The 17348-nt window shown below is 37.0% G+C and overlaps 1 protein-coding gene across 3 annotated transcripts in view; it reads left to right on the top strand.

The window, feature by feature from the left end:
- Positions 1-17348, top strand: part of NCOA2 (nuclear receptor coactivator 2) — a 188130-nt gene that overhangs the window by 102160 nt on the left and 68622 nt on the right. For all 3 annotated transcript variants that reach the window (XM_064388841.1, XM_064388832.1, XM_064388847.1), the window contains 2 exons: positions 11290-11391; positions 12268-12440. In XM_064388841.1, the coding sequence (XP_064244911.1) occupies positions 11309-11391; positions 12268-12440 (256 nt within the window). In that variant the 5' untranslated portion in view covers positions 11290-11308. The remainder of the gene's footprint in view (positions 1-11289; positions 11392-12267; positions 12441-17348) is intronic.

Raw genomic sequence — 17348 nt, 5'->3', positions numbered from 1 at the left:
TGTTCCTCAGATTTTATTTTTTGGCATTTGACTAAGTAAAGCAACAACATTTTTATGAGTTTAACACTTTTAAGTGCTTTAAAATGACAATTAAACTTTCATCTTCTTTGGTTACTGTTGGTTGCAGTTTTTTGCTCAAGCAAATAAAACAAAGACAGACATGAAATTTGAAGTTATTAGTAATTGTTGTTCATGTTCACAGACCAGTTTTTGAACTCATGGTTGTATTAAAAACATCAAGTTAATCATACTTTGTAAGTGTTAGCAAGACACTCATATGTGACTGATATAATTTGGTGGCTTTAATTTTTGAGCTTAGTAACAATGTGTGTAGTTAGCATTCACAGTAGCTTTGCCAAAAGTGTGATTCCATCTAGCATATATTTAAGTACAAAACTGTAATTCTGCATGTTGGGAAGTGATGCAAATACAATCTTTCATGCATATAGCTGTATTCTCTCAAAAAGCACATATTAAATTGGTTGCTTCTCCAACTCTATTAAGAAAAAAGCTTTTTCTACTTCCCAGTTCTTACACTGCTGCTCCAGTGTAAATGGATGACACTGGCATGAGTACCAGTATCAGCAGGAAGCACCTGCTGGGGAATCTACCTGTTCATACAGATACGGGGTGGGAATAGAGGCCAGGCTCTCCATCTGGTCTCTCCCGTAACATCCGGAACCACATCCTTGCCACTAGGCAGGCACCCTCTGGGACCAGGGTCCAGCAAGCCATCATAGGCTGAGGAGAACTCTGAGTTTTCCAGGACAGGCACTCTAAATGCATTTCAGAGGCAGAGAGGATGGGTAAACTGGGCACTGTACTGAACAGGATAATTTGGCATACAATTTAAAGAAGTGGTGCAGCATTCTGAACTTTTGGGGGGTGCAGAGGACATCAAAGTGAAGTCTAGTTTACCTCACAGACAGCTGTTAAAGTTACTGTGGCCATTTGTGGAGCTGGGTACTACCATTTGTTTAACTTGAATATAAGTATGTTTGACTTCAGACTGTTGTTAACTTGCAACCTTCAGGAAGAAAGCAGCTTGTATTCTTGATTCTTAATTTGAAAATTTATTATTATACACTGTTAAATGAAATGTATGCTAATAAAAACATCCAGTATTATAGAAGGAAGTGTGGAGTATGTATCTTGTACATGTGAGTGCAGTGGGTTATTCTTTCACCATGACAACAATATCAAAATGTGTAAAAATATTATAGATAATGTTTAGGTACACTTTCTGCAGCTCAGGGTTTTCATTCAGTACTTTGCATTCGAAATGGTGGCCTGAAATTTCAACATGCTTCCTAGTAATGGGTGGTTAAGTAGCAAAGAATGATAAACCCTCTTGGTGCTGTAGGTATGTGAAAATTGCAAACATGAGTTTAGTTTTTGATGAGGTGCCAGAGAAGACACATAGAGTTGTAGTTACTGAAGTGCAACAAAAGTTTCAGTAAGTTTATGTGCTTGCAGTAACTCTGGGGCTGAAGGAACACTATTTTGATGCCCAGGTTAGAGATATGAAAGGTGGCATGCAACATAAGCATCTTGTGCTGAAGCCTGGGTTGCACATCACATTGCGCCTGGGTTTGCAAACATGCTAAGCTGGTCTGAGTGACCAGGAGGACCAACACCTCTCTAGCTGTGTGAAGTCATTGAAACTCAGATAAATGATAAATTTATTGAAACTCATTGATAAATGAAGGAACTCAAATTCAAGTATGATAGGTTTCATATCTGTGTGTGTAGGTCCTATAAACTATGTGTTACTTACTGTATGCACCTTGTGTGGAAACACACTGTGTTTCTGTTTGGCTTGCCCTCTGCTTTTTACTTTTTACCTATACAGAACCTTGTTTCCTGAGCTTTTCATCAATGCAATATGTTTTATCTACTGCAAACAGACTGGTGCTTGACAGGCAGTTAACTGCAGTGACATCCTAATTTAGGAAAGCCCACATTACAGCGATGTGTAAATGTCTTTGTTTATGTGATTGGTCATATTTTTCTCATTGCTGAGATAGGCATCTTGAAAATCACACCAAACTGTATAAGCTTTATGGTGTTGTAAGTAATGTGTACATTTGTGTCAGTTATGAGATTAGAAAATGTTCATGGATTTGAGTTTTTCCTCGGTGTCTTATGCTTGTGAGAGTTGCTCCATTTTCCCCCTCTCTTCAGTCCAATTTTCTCCTTGCTCTTTGGTGGTTTCTGGGGAGAAAGTTGGTGTGAGAATTTAAGTGGACAAATAACAGTTTGGAAAGTGAGATTGGCAGAGAAGATTCAGTAGGAGTCAAAATATGCTTAACTCACTGTTCCAGAAGTATCATCAACTGGAAATGAAAGCTGTTTAAATACAAAGGTTCCCATAATATTATCCTTTTCTGTGCTGTTAGATTTGCTTAATGTATCAGCTATCCTATTCACAAAGTTTTATTTTAAATCACAGTAGATATGAAATAGTAGGCTTCAAAATCAGTCTCATGAAGTGTTAATAATTGTGAACTACGAGAGAAAAATCTAAATTAAATAAAAAACTTATGTGGGAATTTGGACTGCTTTTCCAGTGAAAATGCTTGCAGGCTTTGTATTTTGCAAGCAAAGTTTAATACTTATTAAGTGCATCATACAAGGCTAAATTGATTTAGAATAACTTTTGTTTTGGTTTGGTTTTGTAACTTAGCTTCCTACCTAATACAAACAAAAGGTTGTAAGAGTGACTGATATATATGTGTATGTATGTATGAATATATTCTGGTCTTGTATTTTGTTGTTTAATTTGGTGTTTAAAAGGAAGTTCTAGTGATATTAACCTGCATTTTTTTTGTCCTTGAGTATTAAGAATCACAAAGAATTCTTTATAACTGGAGAAATAGAATCTCAGACCTGAAATTACAATGCAGAGTCTTGAAGGTTTTTTTCAGTAGTAACACCTGTCTCCTCTTTGATGATGTTTTGACGCAAACAGATCTTTTACTCTTTAAAAGTAGAAATCAAGCAAACCTGTTGTATATTAAGGAAAAAAAGAAAAAGGTATTTCCTTCTTCTGATATTTTTTCACTGTTGTTTTATTAGAGCCTGGTTTTGCTATTCCTGGGCATATTAGAGGTGCTGACGTAGCCTAATCCATAAGCAGCTGAGTGAGTGGCTCTGTTAAGAGCCTTAGCCTATGGGAATACAGAAGGTAGGAGCCAGCCTACAGAGCTGGGGTCAGTCTGGAGGGGTTTTGGCAAAGTCTCAAGCAGAACTGAGGGTTTCTTAAACCTGTGGGTTTGAGTAGCTGAGAAAAACCTCTTTCTCCATCAAGATGTAGGTGGATTTTACAGAAAGTCGTATTAAATCCCAGTCTGTAACACTGAACATTAATGTTAGCCATTTATTTGATTGTTACAGCATGTGTTAAAGAGCTGCTGCCACCCATTTGCAGCCTAATGTGTTTATTAGACGATCTTCCCAGTGGCATCTTGAAGTGTCTGTCAGGTAAAAAATTCATGAGCATTATTGGCTTTCAGGCTGCAAATGGAATATGTCGTCTTCTTGCTGTCTAATACACCACTCTAAAGCCATTACACAGGAGTGAGGGAAAAGATTGAGGAAGGAGCCTTCAGCTTAAAAATGTGACTAGTAGGTGTTGGAGCCAGTTTTCGGTTTTTATACATGGACTCAGTGGCATTTCCAAGTAAATTATGTTTCTTTTCTTAGTTCTAGTTTGTGGAGTTGAAGAATGGAGTTTGCTAAATACTGCCATAAATCTTGTTTTAATGTTGCCTGTAATAGACTGCCTTTAAAATAGAAAGAATAGAAAAGATAGAAGAGGCTACAGGTGCATGTCAGATTTTAGTACAAATCCTTTAAAGGTGACTAGAGTCTTTCAGCTTGCTGCTATCCCTTTCCTTGTAGAAACTCTGTTTTCCCTTTTAGCTTTATACTTTGTGACTGTTGTAGGGTGACAAAGGTTTCAGACTCTTTCACCTATAGTAAATGTGGTAGTGCTGTTTTGAGAAAGAAGCATACCTTTAAAAAAATTAGTTTATATTTTTAATCTGAAGTTACCATCACCAACCAAGGTATTGGACATCTTGTTTATTTTGGCAGATTGGCATTGTTTTGTTTGGGGTTCCATGTGTTTAGTGGTGAAGGACAGGAGTATGTAAGTTGGTTGTGGAGCACATGGCTTACTTATACCAGGGATTCAGGAGTATGGTTTAATATATTTTTGACATTTCTTAATGTTCTTTTCTGTCACACTTCTTCTTAGTGGATCTCTTGCTTAAATCTTATTTTACCAGACAGTGCTGTCTTTTTTCCCTTGTTCCTTGTATTTCCCTCGATTTTCACCTCTTGCTTTTTTTATTAATTTTCAAACCCTTATTCACGTCTGCGTGGATTTGTGGGAGCACCTGTGCCAAGCTCCTCGAGTGCGGTGCGGCGCGTGGGGCGGGCAGGCTGCGCTCGCTGCCTGCCGCTCCGCTTCGACAGCTGGAACGTGCTGGGAGTGAAAACCTCCTCCTGAGCTGCTGTGGCTGGCCAAGGAAAGGTTGGCTTTAGGCTCCAGTGGGCCCCCCCTCTCTGATCTAGTATCTTATCCTGCCTCTGACAGCAGTTTCCTTTGGAGGCCTGGGAAAGTGGATAGCAAGGTTTGCCTTCGCTGAATGGGTTGCAGATTGCAGTATGTATCAATATTAAATGTTTTCCAGTTCTGAAATGAAGCCAGTGAAAAAAGAGTTCATAAGCAGGAAAAAATCCGAAGAATCAGAATTTGCATGTGACTTCCAACTTTCCTCTGGCTTCTACCAGAATTAATGTTACACAGAGTGCATTTCTAATTTTGAAACTGAGATAGAAAGCTTTCTAGTCATGGCAACTTCATAGGAAAAAAGGATGAACTTTAATGGCTGTATATTTGAGTAAACAACCACAGAATTATAAGCTGCTTTTTCAAATTAGCTGTTAGAGAAAATGTTTTGCCAAACTTTTCACTGACTTGTATAGTTTTGGTCACTAAACAGTATTTTTCTGTTTGTTACTCGATAAAACACTGGTTTTAGTAAATCTCTTCGATATGTATCAGTTGTGTGTTCACTTGTTTCATCTGTTGGTGGGCTGGAGGGGTGGTAGTACAGCACTGCTACCTGATTGTCCACTATATGGTACTTTACCTTTTGTTTGCTACTTTTCACATTGAAATAGCAGCTTTGAAGGTGTAATCCTCATTTATTCTTTAACTGCATTTGTTAGGCTTATAATAAATCTGACAGTTTAACAGGCCTTGTTTGGAAGATGGCCTGCTCTGATAAGAGATAAAATGCACATTATCTTCTTCTGCATTGACTCTGGATGATTAACTGAATGCAGTGGTGCTGGGGATCAGTGTTGGAAGGCTTGCTCTGCATGCCATCTTCCTTCATGACATTTGAGGAGTTGAGGAGATGTAAAAAATCACACAAGTGATTTGTGCTAGATATTTTCCTGTCTCCCACTTCACGGTGCCTCTGCTTTTCTTTCCCATTTGAAAGATGGATGTTTACTATTGCTTTATAATTAGGTTAAGCCTTTCTGTGTACTCCAACTTTAGCAGTTGCTGGTGGAGGATGTAAAGGAGGATGTGCCGTCACGACAAGAGCAGAGACTATTGTTTTATTACTGATAACAACAAAAACAAAACAAACAAACAACAAAAAAAGAAAAAATACAAGAAAAAAAGAATTTAAGCATATATCAGGCTCTGTTGCTTCAGTCTCCCATATCCAATAGAAACTGGTTAGGTGTCAGTGAATGTAGTTCCTAACATGTACCATCTAAAGTTTTTAAATTTAATTTTTCAATGTTTGTGATTTACATTTAACAATTGGAATAATTAGCCAGTGGAGTTTTTTTTCAAGTATTTTACATGCTTTGACCTCTGGTAATGAAATGAAAGAGAGGGAAAATGCACTTCTGGTCTTAAATATAAATAGGAAAAAAGTATTAAGTTACCTGATATGTCCTGTTGGTACGGGTCATCAGTAGGAGAGTAAAATTAGTTCTTTGGATATTTTTAATAATAATATTCTGATTCTCTTAATTATCTCCTTCCTTGTAGGAAAATGCTACAGTGAGTCTGTTTATATTTCCATGGCTTTATTGCTCATTTATGCCCAGTGGAATTAAAGCTTGAGTAGCATCTTAGTCAGCATTAGAAGTTCAGCTCTTACTGTTCTGGTTTTGGTGTTTTGTTGGGGTAGGACACATGGAAAAAAAACCATAATGTAAAGTAGAAGAATCTGGTACCACCACTGAAGGCAAAATACCAATTCCACAGTGGGATATTATGTTTGTATTTTGGAGTGCAATACAGCTCTCAAACAACTTACACAATGAAAAAGGGAGTGCCTGGTCTTGCATGACGATTAATTCTGCAAGACATGCATTCAAATTTAACTTTGTAAGACAATTTCTTTTGAAATAGAACTAACTTAGTTCAGTATCCAACATATCATGCTGCCTTTCTCATTATCAAGCATGTTTTTATCTCTCTCCTCAAAGCAGTGATTACTGCTGGTTTTGTTTTTACTAATTCCCAATTTCATTAATAATTTTTCTATACTTTGCTAAATAACCCATACCAACATTTTCTTGATTTTTGTATTTTTATATGATAGAGCTGATATTACATTTTTGCTACTTCTAAAGCATTGAATTGATTGAATGGTTTAATTTCTTTATCTTTCTTCTTCCTGAAAATTCCTGTAGAGATGTATAAAAAGATCAGTGGAGCAGGATAAATGCTGCTTTCTAATCTAATGTAGTTCCCTTAAGGGGAAGTTTACTGGAGTAAAACTTTGAGTCTCTGACTTGTCATTCTACTCATAGTGTCTTTAGTTTTGAATTGTCATGTTTCCTAGAAAAAATTAGACTTCAAATGTGGGACTTCTGTTTTCTAAGCTGAGAAGTTCTATGAGTAGTTCAGGAACCTAGGAATATCTAAAAGTGCATTAAAAAGTCTTACATTTTCCTGTTAAAATATCGAATGATATAATGTTATGAATGTTTGTGTAGTATAAAACTGTTGGTAATAACCAAGACATTTTGATACATATAAACTAATATGTATTGAGGAAGTTAAGGCATAAACCAAAAAGTAAAATATGCAATTTAGCTGCTTCAACCCACAGATGTTTATTTCTGTGTCTAAAATTCATCTATCAATTCAATAAAAATTTATGACATTTTCTGCTTCTTGCTTGGAAATTTCCCAGGACCGTGCTTCTTGGTGCTATATGTACCCAGAAGGACTTTCTTCAGAAAAATGTGGTTTTAGTTTCTTGCTTGTGCCACATGAAGTTTGTAGAGGTACCCAAAACATTTCAAGTTCTTCATTTAGTGGTCATGATTTTGAATTTGCTCATGGAAAAATCTGTGAAACAGCTGCTTTCTTTTCAAAAGACATGAGGAAACTTGAAGAGAGCTTACCTCTTTGACTTGTTAGAGTCATTGCTGGGAAATGGGAGATGGAGCTTTGCTACCCTCCTCAGCCTGAGGGAGTTAAATAAACCTCAGTCCCTGTGTCTCCGGACTGTGCTTGAACTACTTACTCCTGAGTTTAGTGGTACATACCACACCCCTAAAGACTGTGCGCTGCAAGAGTTAATCAGCCTTGCCCTCTTCACTTCTTAAGCACCCAGCTTTGGCAGGCAGGTGGCCTAGCACCCAGGAGGCTGCCCTGCATGCTGGGAAATGCAGGCATGGGAGCTCTCCCTGAAGAGGAGATTCTGTCTCCATCACCCAGGTTCTGGCTGTTTTATTTGCTAAGATAATGTTACAGAAGAGTCTATCCACACCTTCTAAAAGTTGATTCTTCCTCATTTCTGCAAACTGGGAATAGACTTTAGTTTCTGAATTCCAGAAGAATCCCTGACCTCTTAGCTATCCGAGTCAGACCCTAAATATCTAGGGAGACAAGGGTTTGGGGCACATCCTTTCGATTTTAGTACTGGGCGCTAGATATGGATGATTGACTTTCATTTTAGCCTTTGAGATTTTTTAGATTGCTTCAGTATCATCTGTCTAGGCTCTCCACTTTCCAAGACACCTATCTCTGGATTTTAAATTCTGCTCTGGAGCACACTCATCTACAAGACAAGAAAATGGCCTATAAAAATCTTTGAGGTATAGGACAGGATTTTTAATTAAGACATAAAGGAGAACAGAAAGCAAACATGGTAGTAGGTGGTAGATTTCCAGAAATAAATTATGATGAGTGAGAAAGACATGGGTAACTCATTCTAAGAATAAACTGATAATGCTGCTGAGAAAGAAGATGTAATAGCCTGTAAGTGCAAACAAAGTAAATACATATATTATTAGTTTAGTAGTATTTGCTTTGTTTAAAAAGGAGAGAAGAAGGTGTTAGTTTTGTAATCGTGGTACCGCTTTTGTTCCCCTTAATACTGAAGAATAAAGTTTAAAGTTTGTAGTGGGAGATGAGTTTTAGTATGTCCTCCAAAGGCTGGTAGTGGATCTAGTGGGATTCCTACAGAATAGCATTAGTGTGAATGCAACAAGAATTGATTTATTCATTGGTGGAGCTACTGGTGAAACTTTGGTTCCCACAAAAATAAAACTTCCCTTTGAAGTAGGTCTGACAGAGTAGGTAGGAAAGCTGTCAGTAACAGTTTCTGTATGTTTTCTTGAGGAGGAGGGGGTTTTGGAGGATGGTGTCCACCATAAATGCTTACCTTCTTACTGCTTGGGAGGGAAGGGGAGTGAGAAGATGACAGTTGAGCGTTTGACAGTATTCGTGAATTGTTATGCTTGCTTTTCTCAAGAAAAACAGCTGATTTACATTTCTCAGGTATTATTTGGGAAGCATAAGAAATGAAGGGATTCCCCAGCCTAACTGTTCTTCTGAACTTTAGAAGAACAACTCACTATCTGAGTCTGGATCAGAGATGTGATCTTGGGAATGTACATCTTTCATCATGCTGATGATTTTTTCTCACCTTGGACAGTGAAAAATTTAGTCATAGAAACAGAGCTGCAAGAACAGTTCCAGCTCTTCACTGACAAAGCTTCTGTTTAAATATTGACAGTTTCCTTAATAATAGCATCTTGCTCTTATTTGTGATACTTGTGAAATTGCAGAGTTTCAAGGAAGTACTTAGCTCCTCATCTATGAATGTATATTGCTACTCCTGTGCTTGGATAAATTCAGACGTGTATGTCTGCTGGGGCTAGAAGTCAGTGAGGACAGACAGCTGTAGGGGAGCAGCTGGTGTCAGGGTCAGGGTGTCAGACCTGCGGAGACTGCAGTCGATGTCTCGCGCTGGCGTTGGTGTGGCTCTGCCGGTGCCCTGGTGAGGCCACTGGGGCTTCTGCAGACAGGACAGAATGGTGGGGCTTGTGATGGTGCAGCTTGCCTTGGAGAGTTGTGTCTGGTCTGCCACGGAACCTTCTCGCTCTGCTTACAGCGGGATCTTCTCAAAATAATACGAGCGTGTATGTAGATATGCGTGTGCATGTATAGACTCAGTAGAGAAAAAGATAATCCAGGTATCTTTCAAATACAGTCTGGTACCATTCATGTCAAAGACCAGATGGAAGCTGTATGTTATAGGCGTGATACAGTCTTTCTCATTAACAGTATGCAGAAGAAGGGAAATTACTCCACTCTCTTCTCAAACTGGTTAACAAAATACTGAGATCAGCTCAGTTGGTCGGAGCATGGAGTTAGTAACACCAAGGTTGTGTGTTTGGTCCCAGAATGGGCCATTCACTTAAGAGTTGGACTCAGTGATCATCATCGGATGTGTGGGTCCGTTCCAACTCAGAATACTGTGTGAAAAAAATACTTTCAGTAAAAATAAATTTTTATTTTCTTTTAGTTTAGGGAAGTGTAAGGTGGTGGTCAGTTCTGAATCTGAGATGACGCCAATTCATTGTTTGCTTGCTCAGGTTTCAGTGACTAGCCTTTTTCAGCATCAGTTGCTCAGACCTTAGTCTTTGGGCTGTTTCTGCCGATACCTGCAATATCTTCACTCAGTTGACTCATTGGGAAAACCAAGATTTCTAATGTGGACATCTGATTACCAGCGCATAGGCTGGCAGCTAGATTTTAGAAAATGTCAGAAAGAAAAGGGGAAGGGGACTCGTGTCTTTAATCCCCATCTTATTAGGGGGTTATTCCCTTATTAATGCTGACCATGCCAGCAGAGGGAAAGGAACTGGTGGGACAGAAATGAAGGGCTTGAAGGAGATGGTAAACTCCCTTGTTTTGATACCTGATTTCCACTTTATGCCAAAATGAAGTGGTCATACAATTACAGGCTCCAGCTCTTATTTTAGTATGGTATGAATCACCTCTTGGATACACTCACCTCCTTTATGCCCCTCATGCTTATTTTTCTGCTAATCCCAAACACTACAGAAGCTCTCTGAAATGTCTAGCAACACCTCTCTGCCATCATCCTCTCAAAACTGGCAGCAACTGGGCAGGTGCTGAGCTGGGACTGCCTCATTTTCCATGAATTTTTGATCATTTACATCGTCTCCCTATGTCCTTTGGTGACTTCTGCCTCCAGAATATTGGTACTTGTTGAGAAATATGTAATCTGAGACAGGCAAGTTTCATGTGCTTCTACAGGGCCTAGGGAAACCAACAGTTAGGAGCAGGGCAGGATTTCCACAGGCTGTTTGTTGCACAAATTGTAAGCTTTTGTTATTTTTCTACATTAGCTTGACCAGTTATTCTCCTTGTGAGGTAGATTATATGTACAAAATATTTATCAGTTCCTCAGCAATTTCTAGTGCTGACAGATGTTCTGTTCTACATGTACAGTTCTGTACGTGTACTTTTGCAGGCATTATCTTCTCATTTTAACTAAAGCTGCATGTGCTACCTTTTCACGTAGCTGGGACACGTTTTATTTCATGTTCTGTTTTGTTTTTCTTGTTGTATGGCACTATGGCTTTTCCTTTGTCTTTCATCATTCAACCTTGCAAATTTGCCATGAAAATTCAGCAACTCAGGCACAAAATATACTTATCAGTTCTTACGTAACTGGTAACAATCAGAGATGATAATACTTTACTTGCCCACCACAAATTTTCTTCTCAATAAGTTTTTGTTACATTTTGTTGGGTCATAAACACAGTGTTTTTATTAGTGTCTTTCAAACAAGCTCTATTTCAAATTATAGATTTGCCAAATAAAATCTTAGTTGAGCCTGGAATGAGAAGCTTGTAAATATGAACTGAGAACTCAAGACTTTTCCACCATAACCCTTTCTTGTGCTTTCTTCCTTTTAGTTGCTGATATGTGTTCAAGATGAGTGGGATGGGAGAAAATACCTCTGACCCATCCAGAGCAGAGTCAAGAAAGCGCAAGGATCCTGATCAGGTTGGACCCAGGTTAGTCCATTTACTTCTGGAAATATTGAGAGAATGAGTTAAAAAAATGTTACATGTGCTTCTGTTTTTCAGTTAGAAGATGACAAACAACATTCTTGCAAAGAGAAGTCAGTGCCAAACTACTTTATTGCATTAATTCTGTGTTGTTGAGGGTTTGGGGTGGGGATGAGAACTATTCTCTTTTATTGTTGTTTGTTTGTTTATTTTTTAATCCAGCTTTGTGCCAAAATGCAGAATTTTGGTGACAATTTAGGAGAGATGTAAAAATGTTTTTTGGCACTCACTGCAAGAAGTCTTCAGTCACTCATTTTGTCAGTCTGAGATTTTTTACCACCTCTGTTATACATTATAATCTAGGTCTTGAAAAATATTTTCCAGCTTTACAGCTACCAACACAAATGCATTTTAAAGCATAACCACTCATTCATCTTTTCTTAAGACTGCCATAAATTCACAAGGAGGCAGGGAGTATGGATTGCTCAGTGTAACTATTTAAGCTGTTTTATTTTCTCATACACAATCACTGTATAATACTCTTTGGATTCTCAATGCTGTGTGGGAGGGATACTTGTAAATATTCAAATCCTGACCCCCCTCCTCCCCCCAAATAATCTTGTGTTTTCAATTTCTAATCCCAATCCTCTTTTGAAACAAAAACATGACTGCTGGAAAAAAAATAAGTAACATATTTTCTAATGTTCCTTTCCTTGTTCCAGAGGAAACCTTTCTGTGTGAGAAACTTGTAAGTTATATTTTGGTAGTGAAAAAAGGTGTTTTTGTTAAACTGCTGTCAAACCTTTTAAAATCATCTCTGAGCTGGCCAGAAGGCAAGTAAACTGACATTAAAGACAGAATTTTTATAAACTCCTATTTCAGCCCTAAAAGAAGCACTGAGAAACGCAATCGTGAGCAAGAGAATAAATACATTGAAGAACTTGCAGAGCTGATTTTTGCAAATTTTAATGATATCGACAACTTTAACTTTAAACCTGACAAATGTGCAATCTTGAAAGAAACTGTGAAGCAAATTCGTCAGATAAAAGAACAAGGTAAGAAGACTAATTAATTGACTTTGAATATTTTGTCTTGATTGTTATTTTATTTTTGGCTAACCTGACAGTCTCTTCAGCTTTTCTTTAGCAAGTTCCCATGTTTTTCATTAATCAGTACTGAATAATGCTGTTAACTCTTGTGAATAGAGTGTATTAAGTATTTTTAAAATAAGCTTCACTGAAAATTGTTTAGAGAGAGGAAAAATTTGTCAGTCTGATGTGTGTATCCAATGGAATTGAAACCACTTGTTTCAATTTCAAACTTGTGCTTTCACAAAAGTTAAGCTAGCAGATGGCTTTGGGAAAGAAACCACATACTCTTACATGGATGAGTAAGAATCCATGCAAAAGAGAAATGTCCAGGAGAGTGGGGTATGCAAGTGTTCTGCTCGTTTTGCTTTCTTTTGTTGGTATGAATAGATATTGTGGACTAAATTATCTGCGTCCTTTAAATGATGACATCATATCCTCAACTACAATAGATTTGAAACTATTCTAATCTCTAGATAGGGTCCTGTTATAAATGTAAACCACAGAACGTGACAGTTTTCTTCCTGTTCTTTGTCTAGAAGATTAGTTTTGTATTTCTTTTCTTTTGATATATTTCCTATTCAAAGAGAAAACCCAAATCTTTTAGAAAACCTTAAATTTTTTGGAAGTGGGTTTTGTGGCACGGGTCTGTCTAGGCAGGCATGCTGCAGGTGTTTGGGGCAGATTCAAATTCTTACAGTGGGTGCCTATAATTTTTCTTTTAATGTAGAAGATTTATATCTCTTTGTAAACTGTTTTTAGAGTGATTCCTTTGTGATTTTCAAACAATTTAAACATCTTACACTTTTTCCTTTTTCTGTGGGAAAATAACTTTTTCCTTTTCCATACTGTGTGTGTAAATTTAAAAAAGTGGAGACTCCATGTTTCGTAATTTAGATATGTATTTATCTAAATATATAAGTATATAAGTAGATCTACAGTTAGATCTACTTATAAACTTAGTTTTAGACATCATTCTATTCAAAGCTAAATGGAAAGTGGAAGGAGTCAGATTGTGTCAGTTGCCTCCAAAGTTGTAACTGATTAATCTTAGGGAGTGTTCTATTTCTCAGCTTGTTCTCCTCTTTTTGCTGTTAGGTTGCTATGATTTTTAAGTGGCTATTCTAGTGATGTTGCCATGCCCCATATTTGAAATATACTTATTAACCTTACACGGTGTCCATCATTGTTTTGCACCTTGCTGACTCTTGAGATCTTCTTTTTCCCTTATTTTCTTCATCCTTTTCTCAGATTGATTTTTAAATTTGGGTTTTAGGTTTTCTTTTTGCTGTCACCAAGCAACACATACTCCTTATCTTTACCTGAGAAAAGGACAAAAAAATTGTTTTCCTGAGAAGTGGGTGCACAAAGGAAAATCTGCTTGTCCACTTTGGTAATTCGGTCAGGAGTTCTAGAAAATGTAGTCTGAAAATCTGGCTCTAACTCATGGTAACTTTGTCAGATCCAGGATTTTATTGTTTAGGACCAAAATCACAACAATAGCTTTCATGTTGTTATGAAACATTCACACTCACCAGACCAGGTTAGATGTAAACTGTTGAAGTCATCAAGGGCCAGAATTGTGCTAAAGCTGAACGTGCAGTTACTTTTTTAAGGTCATAAAAGCTTATTGCAAAGACAACTGAATATACAGTCCTAAAGACAGACTAAACTGCTGTGAGTACTGTTTATTTCAACAAGTGGAAATAGTTTGCAGCCCTTGAGCAATAAAGACACTAAATTGCTCTTTTTGATGTTGATTTGTTACACAAGGTTCTTCAGTTGAGGGCAATTAGATATTCTGGTAACTGGGTATCCACATAAAACTCACAGCTGGTACAGACCGACTTTAAGCCTCTGAGGAGCACTGCAAAACACTGAGAACTTGAAGGTGGTCATTAGTAGCATCTCAGAAGAAAGATCAGAATATTTGAACTTATTCCTTTGAGCTGATAAAGGTTTGATACCTATTCCTACGTAGAAGCTACTTCTGTTCGTTGTAATAGCAAATTTAAAAGGCTTTGCCTTTTAAGAAGAATTCAAATGACAGCATACTCTGAAACACAATATTACTTTGGAACAGGCATTTCATTAACAAAAATGTCTCACATATATTAAGTATCCAAATTGCACAAGCAGTACAGTCTACCTGTACTTCTATTGAGTGCCACAAGAAGTCTGACATAAACAGTGCAAACAGGTTGGAGACCTAGTGAGGCTGTTACTGTTGCTGTCTCGTGTTTTATAGGTAGTTTATCACCTCACATTGGGAATCCTGCACTTAGATATGCTCATCATTTAAATTGGTAACTTTTAGGTTGTTCCAAATCTTTCTGATGGGTCTTCCACTGTAAAGACCTATTAGAACACCTTGACAACAGTCAAAAACTTGCATTATCTATTTCTAAAACCAAAGTCATTAAAATAATGCTATACTTGCATAAAGTGCCATGAGACTCAGTTTAAAAATAATATTTAATTACAGTTATTTTGTTGGTTTTTAGTGTTATGCAGAATACTTGTAGGACAAAACTAAATTAACGTCCCGAAACTCTTCAGTGATTCTATACTGACATGGACAAATTAAGATGGCTTATTGGGGCTTATTGGTCATACAGTGGGTCTGCTCTGCATTTCTTCCAAAGCAGATTAGATTAAATTAGTTTTATTTTTTGGAAGTTTTAGTAAAGAGGTTGTTTCTTTGAAATAAATACTAAAAATTCTAATTACACATGAAGGTGTAATTACTTACAAAAGCACAGTCAGTTATAAATACCTTGAAAAGCCACTGAAAGCAACAAGTTTTATAGCTTCTACTGAGCTTTGTCAAGGAAACTCTAAGTTCAAGGAATGAGATTCTAGGTTCTAGGAATGAGAACAGGGAAGGATGAAATGCAGATTGGTATTTGTTTCCCATGTCAAGCTAGCTGGGCTGGTAGCTGAAAAAAGTAATATATCTTTTGATTTAATAATTCTATATAATTTAGTATAATGTTATCCTGGTCTATTTTATATGCAAATATATACTTAGAATACTTTATCTGTTATCTTTATATCATTTCTCACAGTATATACTTCAAAGATTCCTAAGTTGTGGTACGTTAGAGATTCTGTTTATTACAATTTGAAGGCAAGTTATAAATGGATGTGTAAAGCTAAATTCATTAAAAGAATTCAAGATATTTGGAAGACGTAACCATTGCATGAAGTTTTAATCTGGGTTTTGAAATGGTTTTAGTGCTTGGGAAAGTGATGACAAGCTATTTTACAAAAGCTTAATTTTCTACTGAGGATTTTTATCATATTATCTTACAATGATTGGACGGAGATTTTGTGAATGTCCAGAGGAGATGCAAAATTGTGATTATAGCATGAAGATGAAACAGAAGTTGTATTCATGTAAATCTTAAGTGGATATCTCTATTGGGGATTTGAGACTCGTGTTTCAAGCACTTTGGAAAACACTCATTCAGTTTTTTATTTATAACATAAAAGTAATTTGGAACAGTTGGGCTACATGGTCGTTGAAGTGTAAGCTCTCCTGTTGTTTGCAGTCCATGTTAAGTTTCTTGGAAAGGGTAATGGTCATTTATGTTACAGATGTGTTCATAATGTGTACAAGCAAGTAAGTCCTGATTTACACGTGCTTAAATTTAAAAAGCTTGTGTTAGACAAGTGTAAAGACCATTGGGAATAAACATTCCTTTATATGCCAGATGTCCAAGGAACTATAAAGCCATTGGATGGTACTTAAGAAATATGCTTAGTAAAATAGTATCTGATTGATTTTAGGATCATATCTTATTTTAAGAAGCAACTTCAGCACTTAAGATACTAATTTATGTCATATAAATACTGCTTAAAATGTTTTCTCATATCTGAAGACAACAGAATTCTGATAGTAAATAAAAGTAATCTGAATTTTCTTCTTCCATAGCTGACAATCAGTTGAACTGTTTCACATCAATTCAATGTGATTTTATTCCAATAGTAGTCCTTTTCCTTCACTCTTGTCACCAGCCTGACTCCCCTCACTATGGTAGTGGGGTTTTTGTCATTACTTTTTTTGATTGCTTTGTCTCTGTTTTGCTGGGTTTTGTTTCAAGGTTTTGTGGGGTTTTTTTTGTTTTGTTTTGGTTTTGGGTTTTTTGTTTGTTTGCTTTCTTCTTCTTTTGGGTATAAAACAAGTTATAAAAATTAAACACTTGCCCTTAGTTTGCAGCTCCTTTTATCTGTCATGCTGGCCCCAGTCTCAGCAGGTAAATTACTCATCTTTTAAAGCAGAGACTGTCAAATTTCACTGTTTGAACAACTCCTGCTTCAGACTTTTTAACTTCCTTTTCTTTATTGTCTAGTTGTGCTTTTTTCTTCATTATGTAGTTGTGCTCCTGTCTGAATATCAGCAATGCAGTAGGTACAGAGGATACTGAAGATCACCTTAAGCTTCTTCAGCAGTTTCTGCAGTAAATCTCCTCTGACCTCTTTGGTTGGAGTGCTGAGGAATGTGTCCTGACAAAAGTGCAAGACATGGGGTTGTTGTTTTTTTTTTTACAAGTCCTCTGAGTTCCTTTTATTGAACTCCAGGTCTCTATCTCTTATTTCTTCCCTTCTATTCTCCAAGCCTTTCTGTCTTCTGTAGCAATTTTTTTAAGATGGCATCCACCTGTCTTATTTGGATTCATGTACAGTGGGATATAGTCTACTGTGGTAAAGTGTCCTCAAATATGATTTTATGCCACTTCCATTTTCCTGCAGAGTCCAGTTTTCATGTGTCACTAGTTTCTGAAGAGGTTTTATGTTCTGTAGATCAGCTTTTCAGTGGTTCAGGGAAGGGATATTGGGTGGCAATTACCAGTCCAGCTGTTGATATGCACT

This window comes from Passer domesticus, chromosome 1 (assembly GCF_036417665.1).
Source record: "Passer domesticus isolate bPasDom1 chromosome 1, bPasDom1.hap1, whole genome shotgun sequence".
Taxonomy (NCBI): domain Eukaryota; kingdom Metazoa; phylum Chordata; class Aves; order Passeriformes; family Passeridae; genus Passer; species Passer domesticus.
This window is presented reverse-complemented; position numbering and strand designations above follow the sequence as displayed.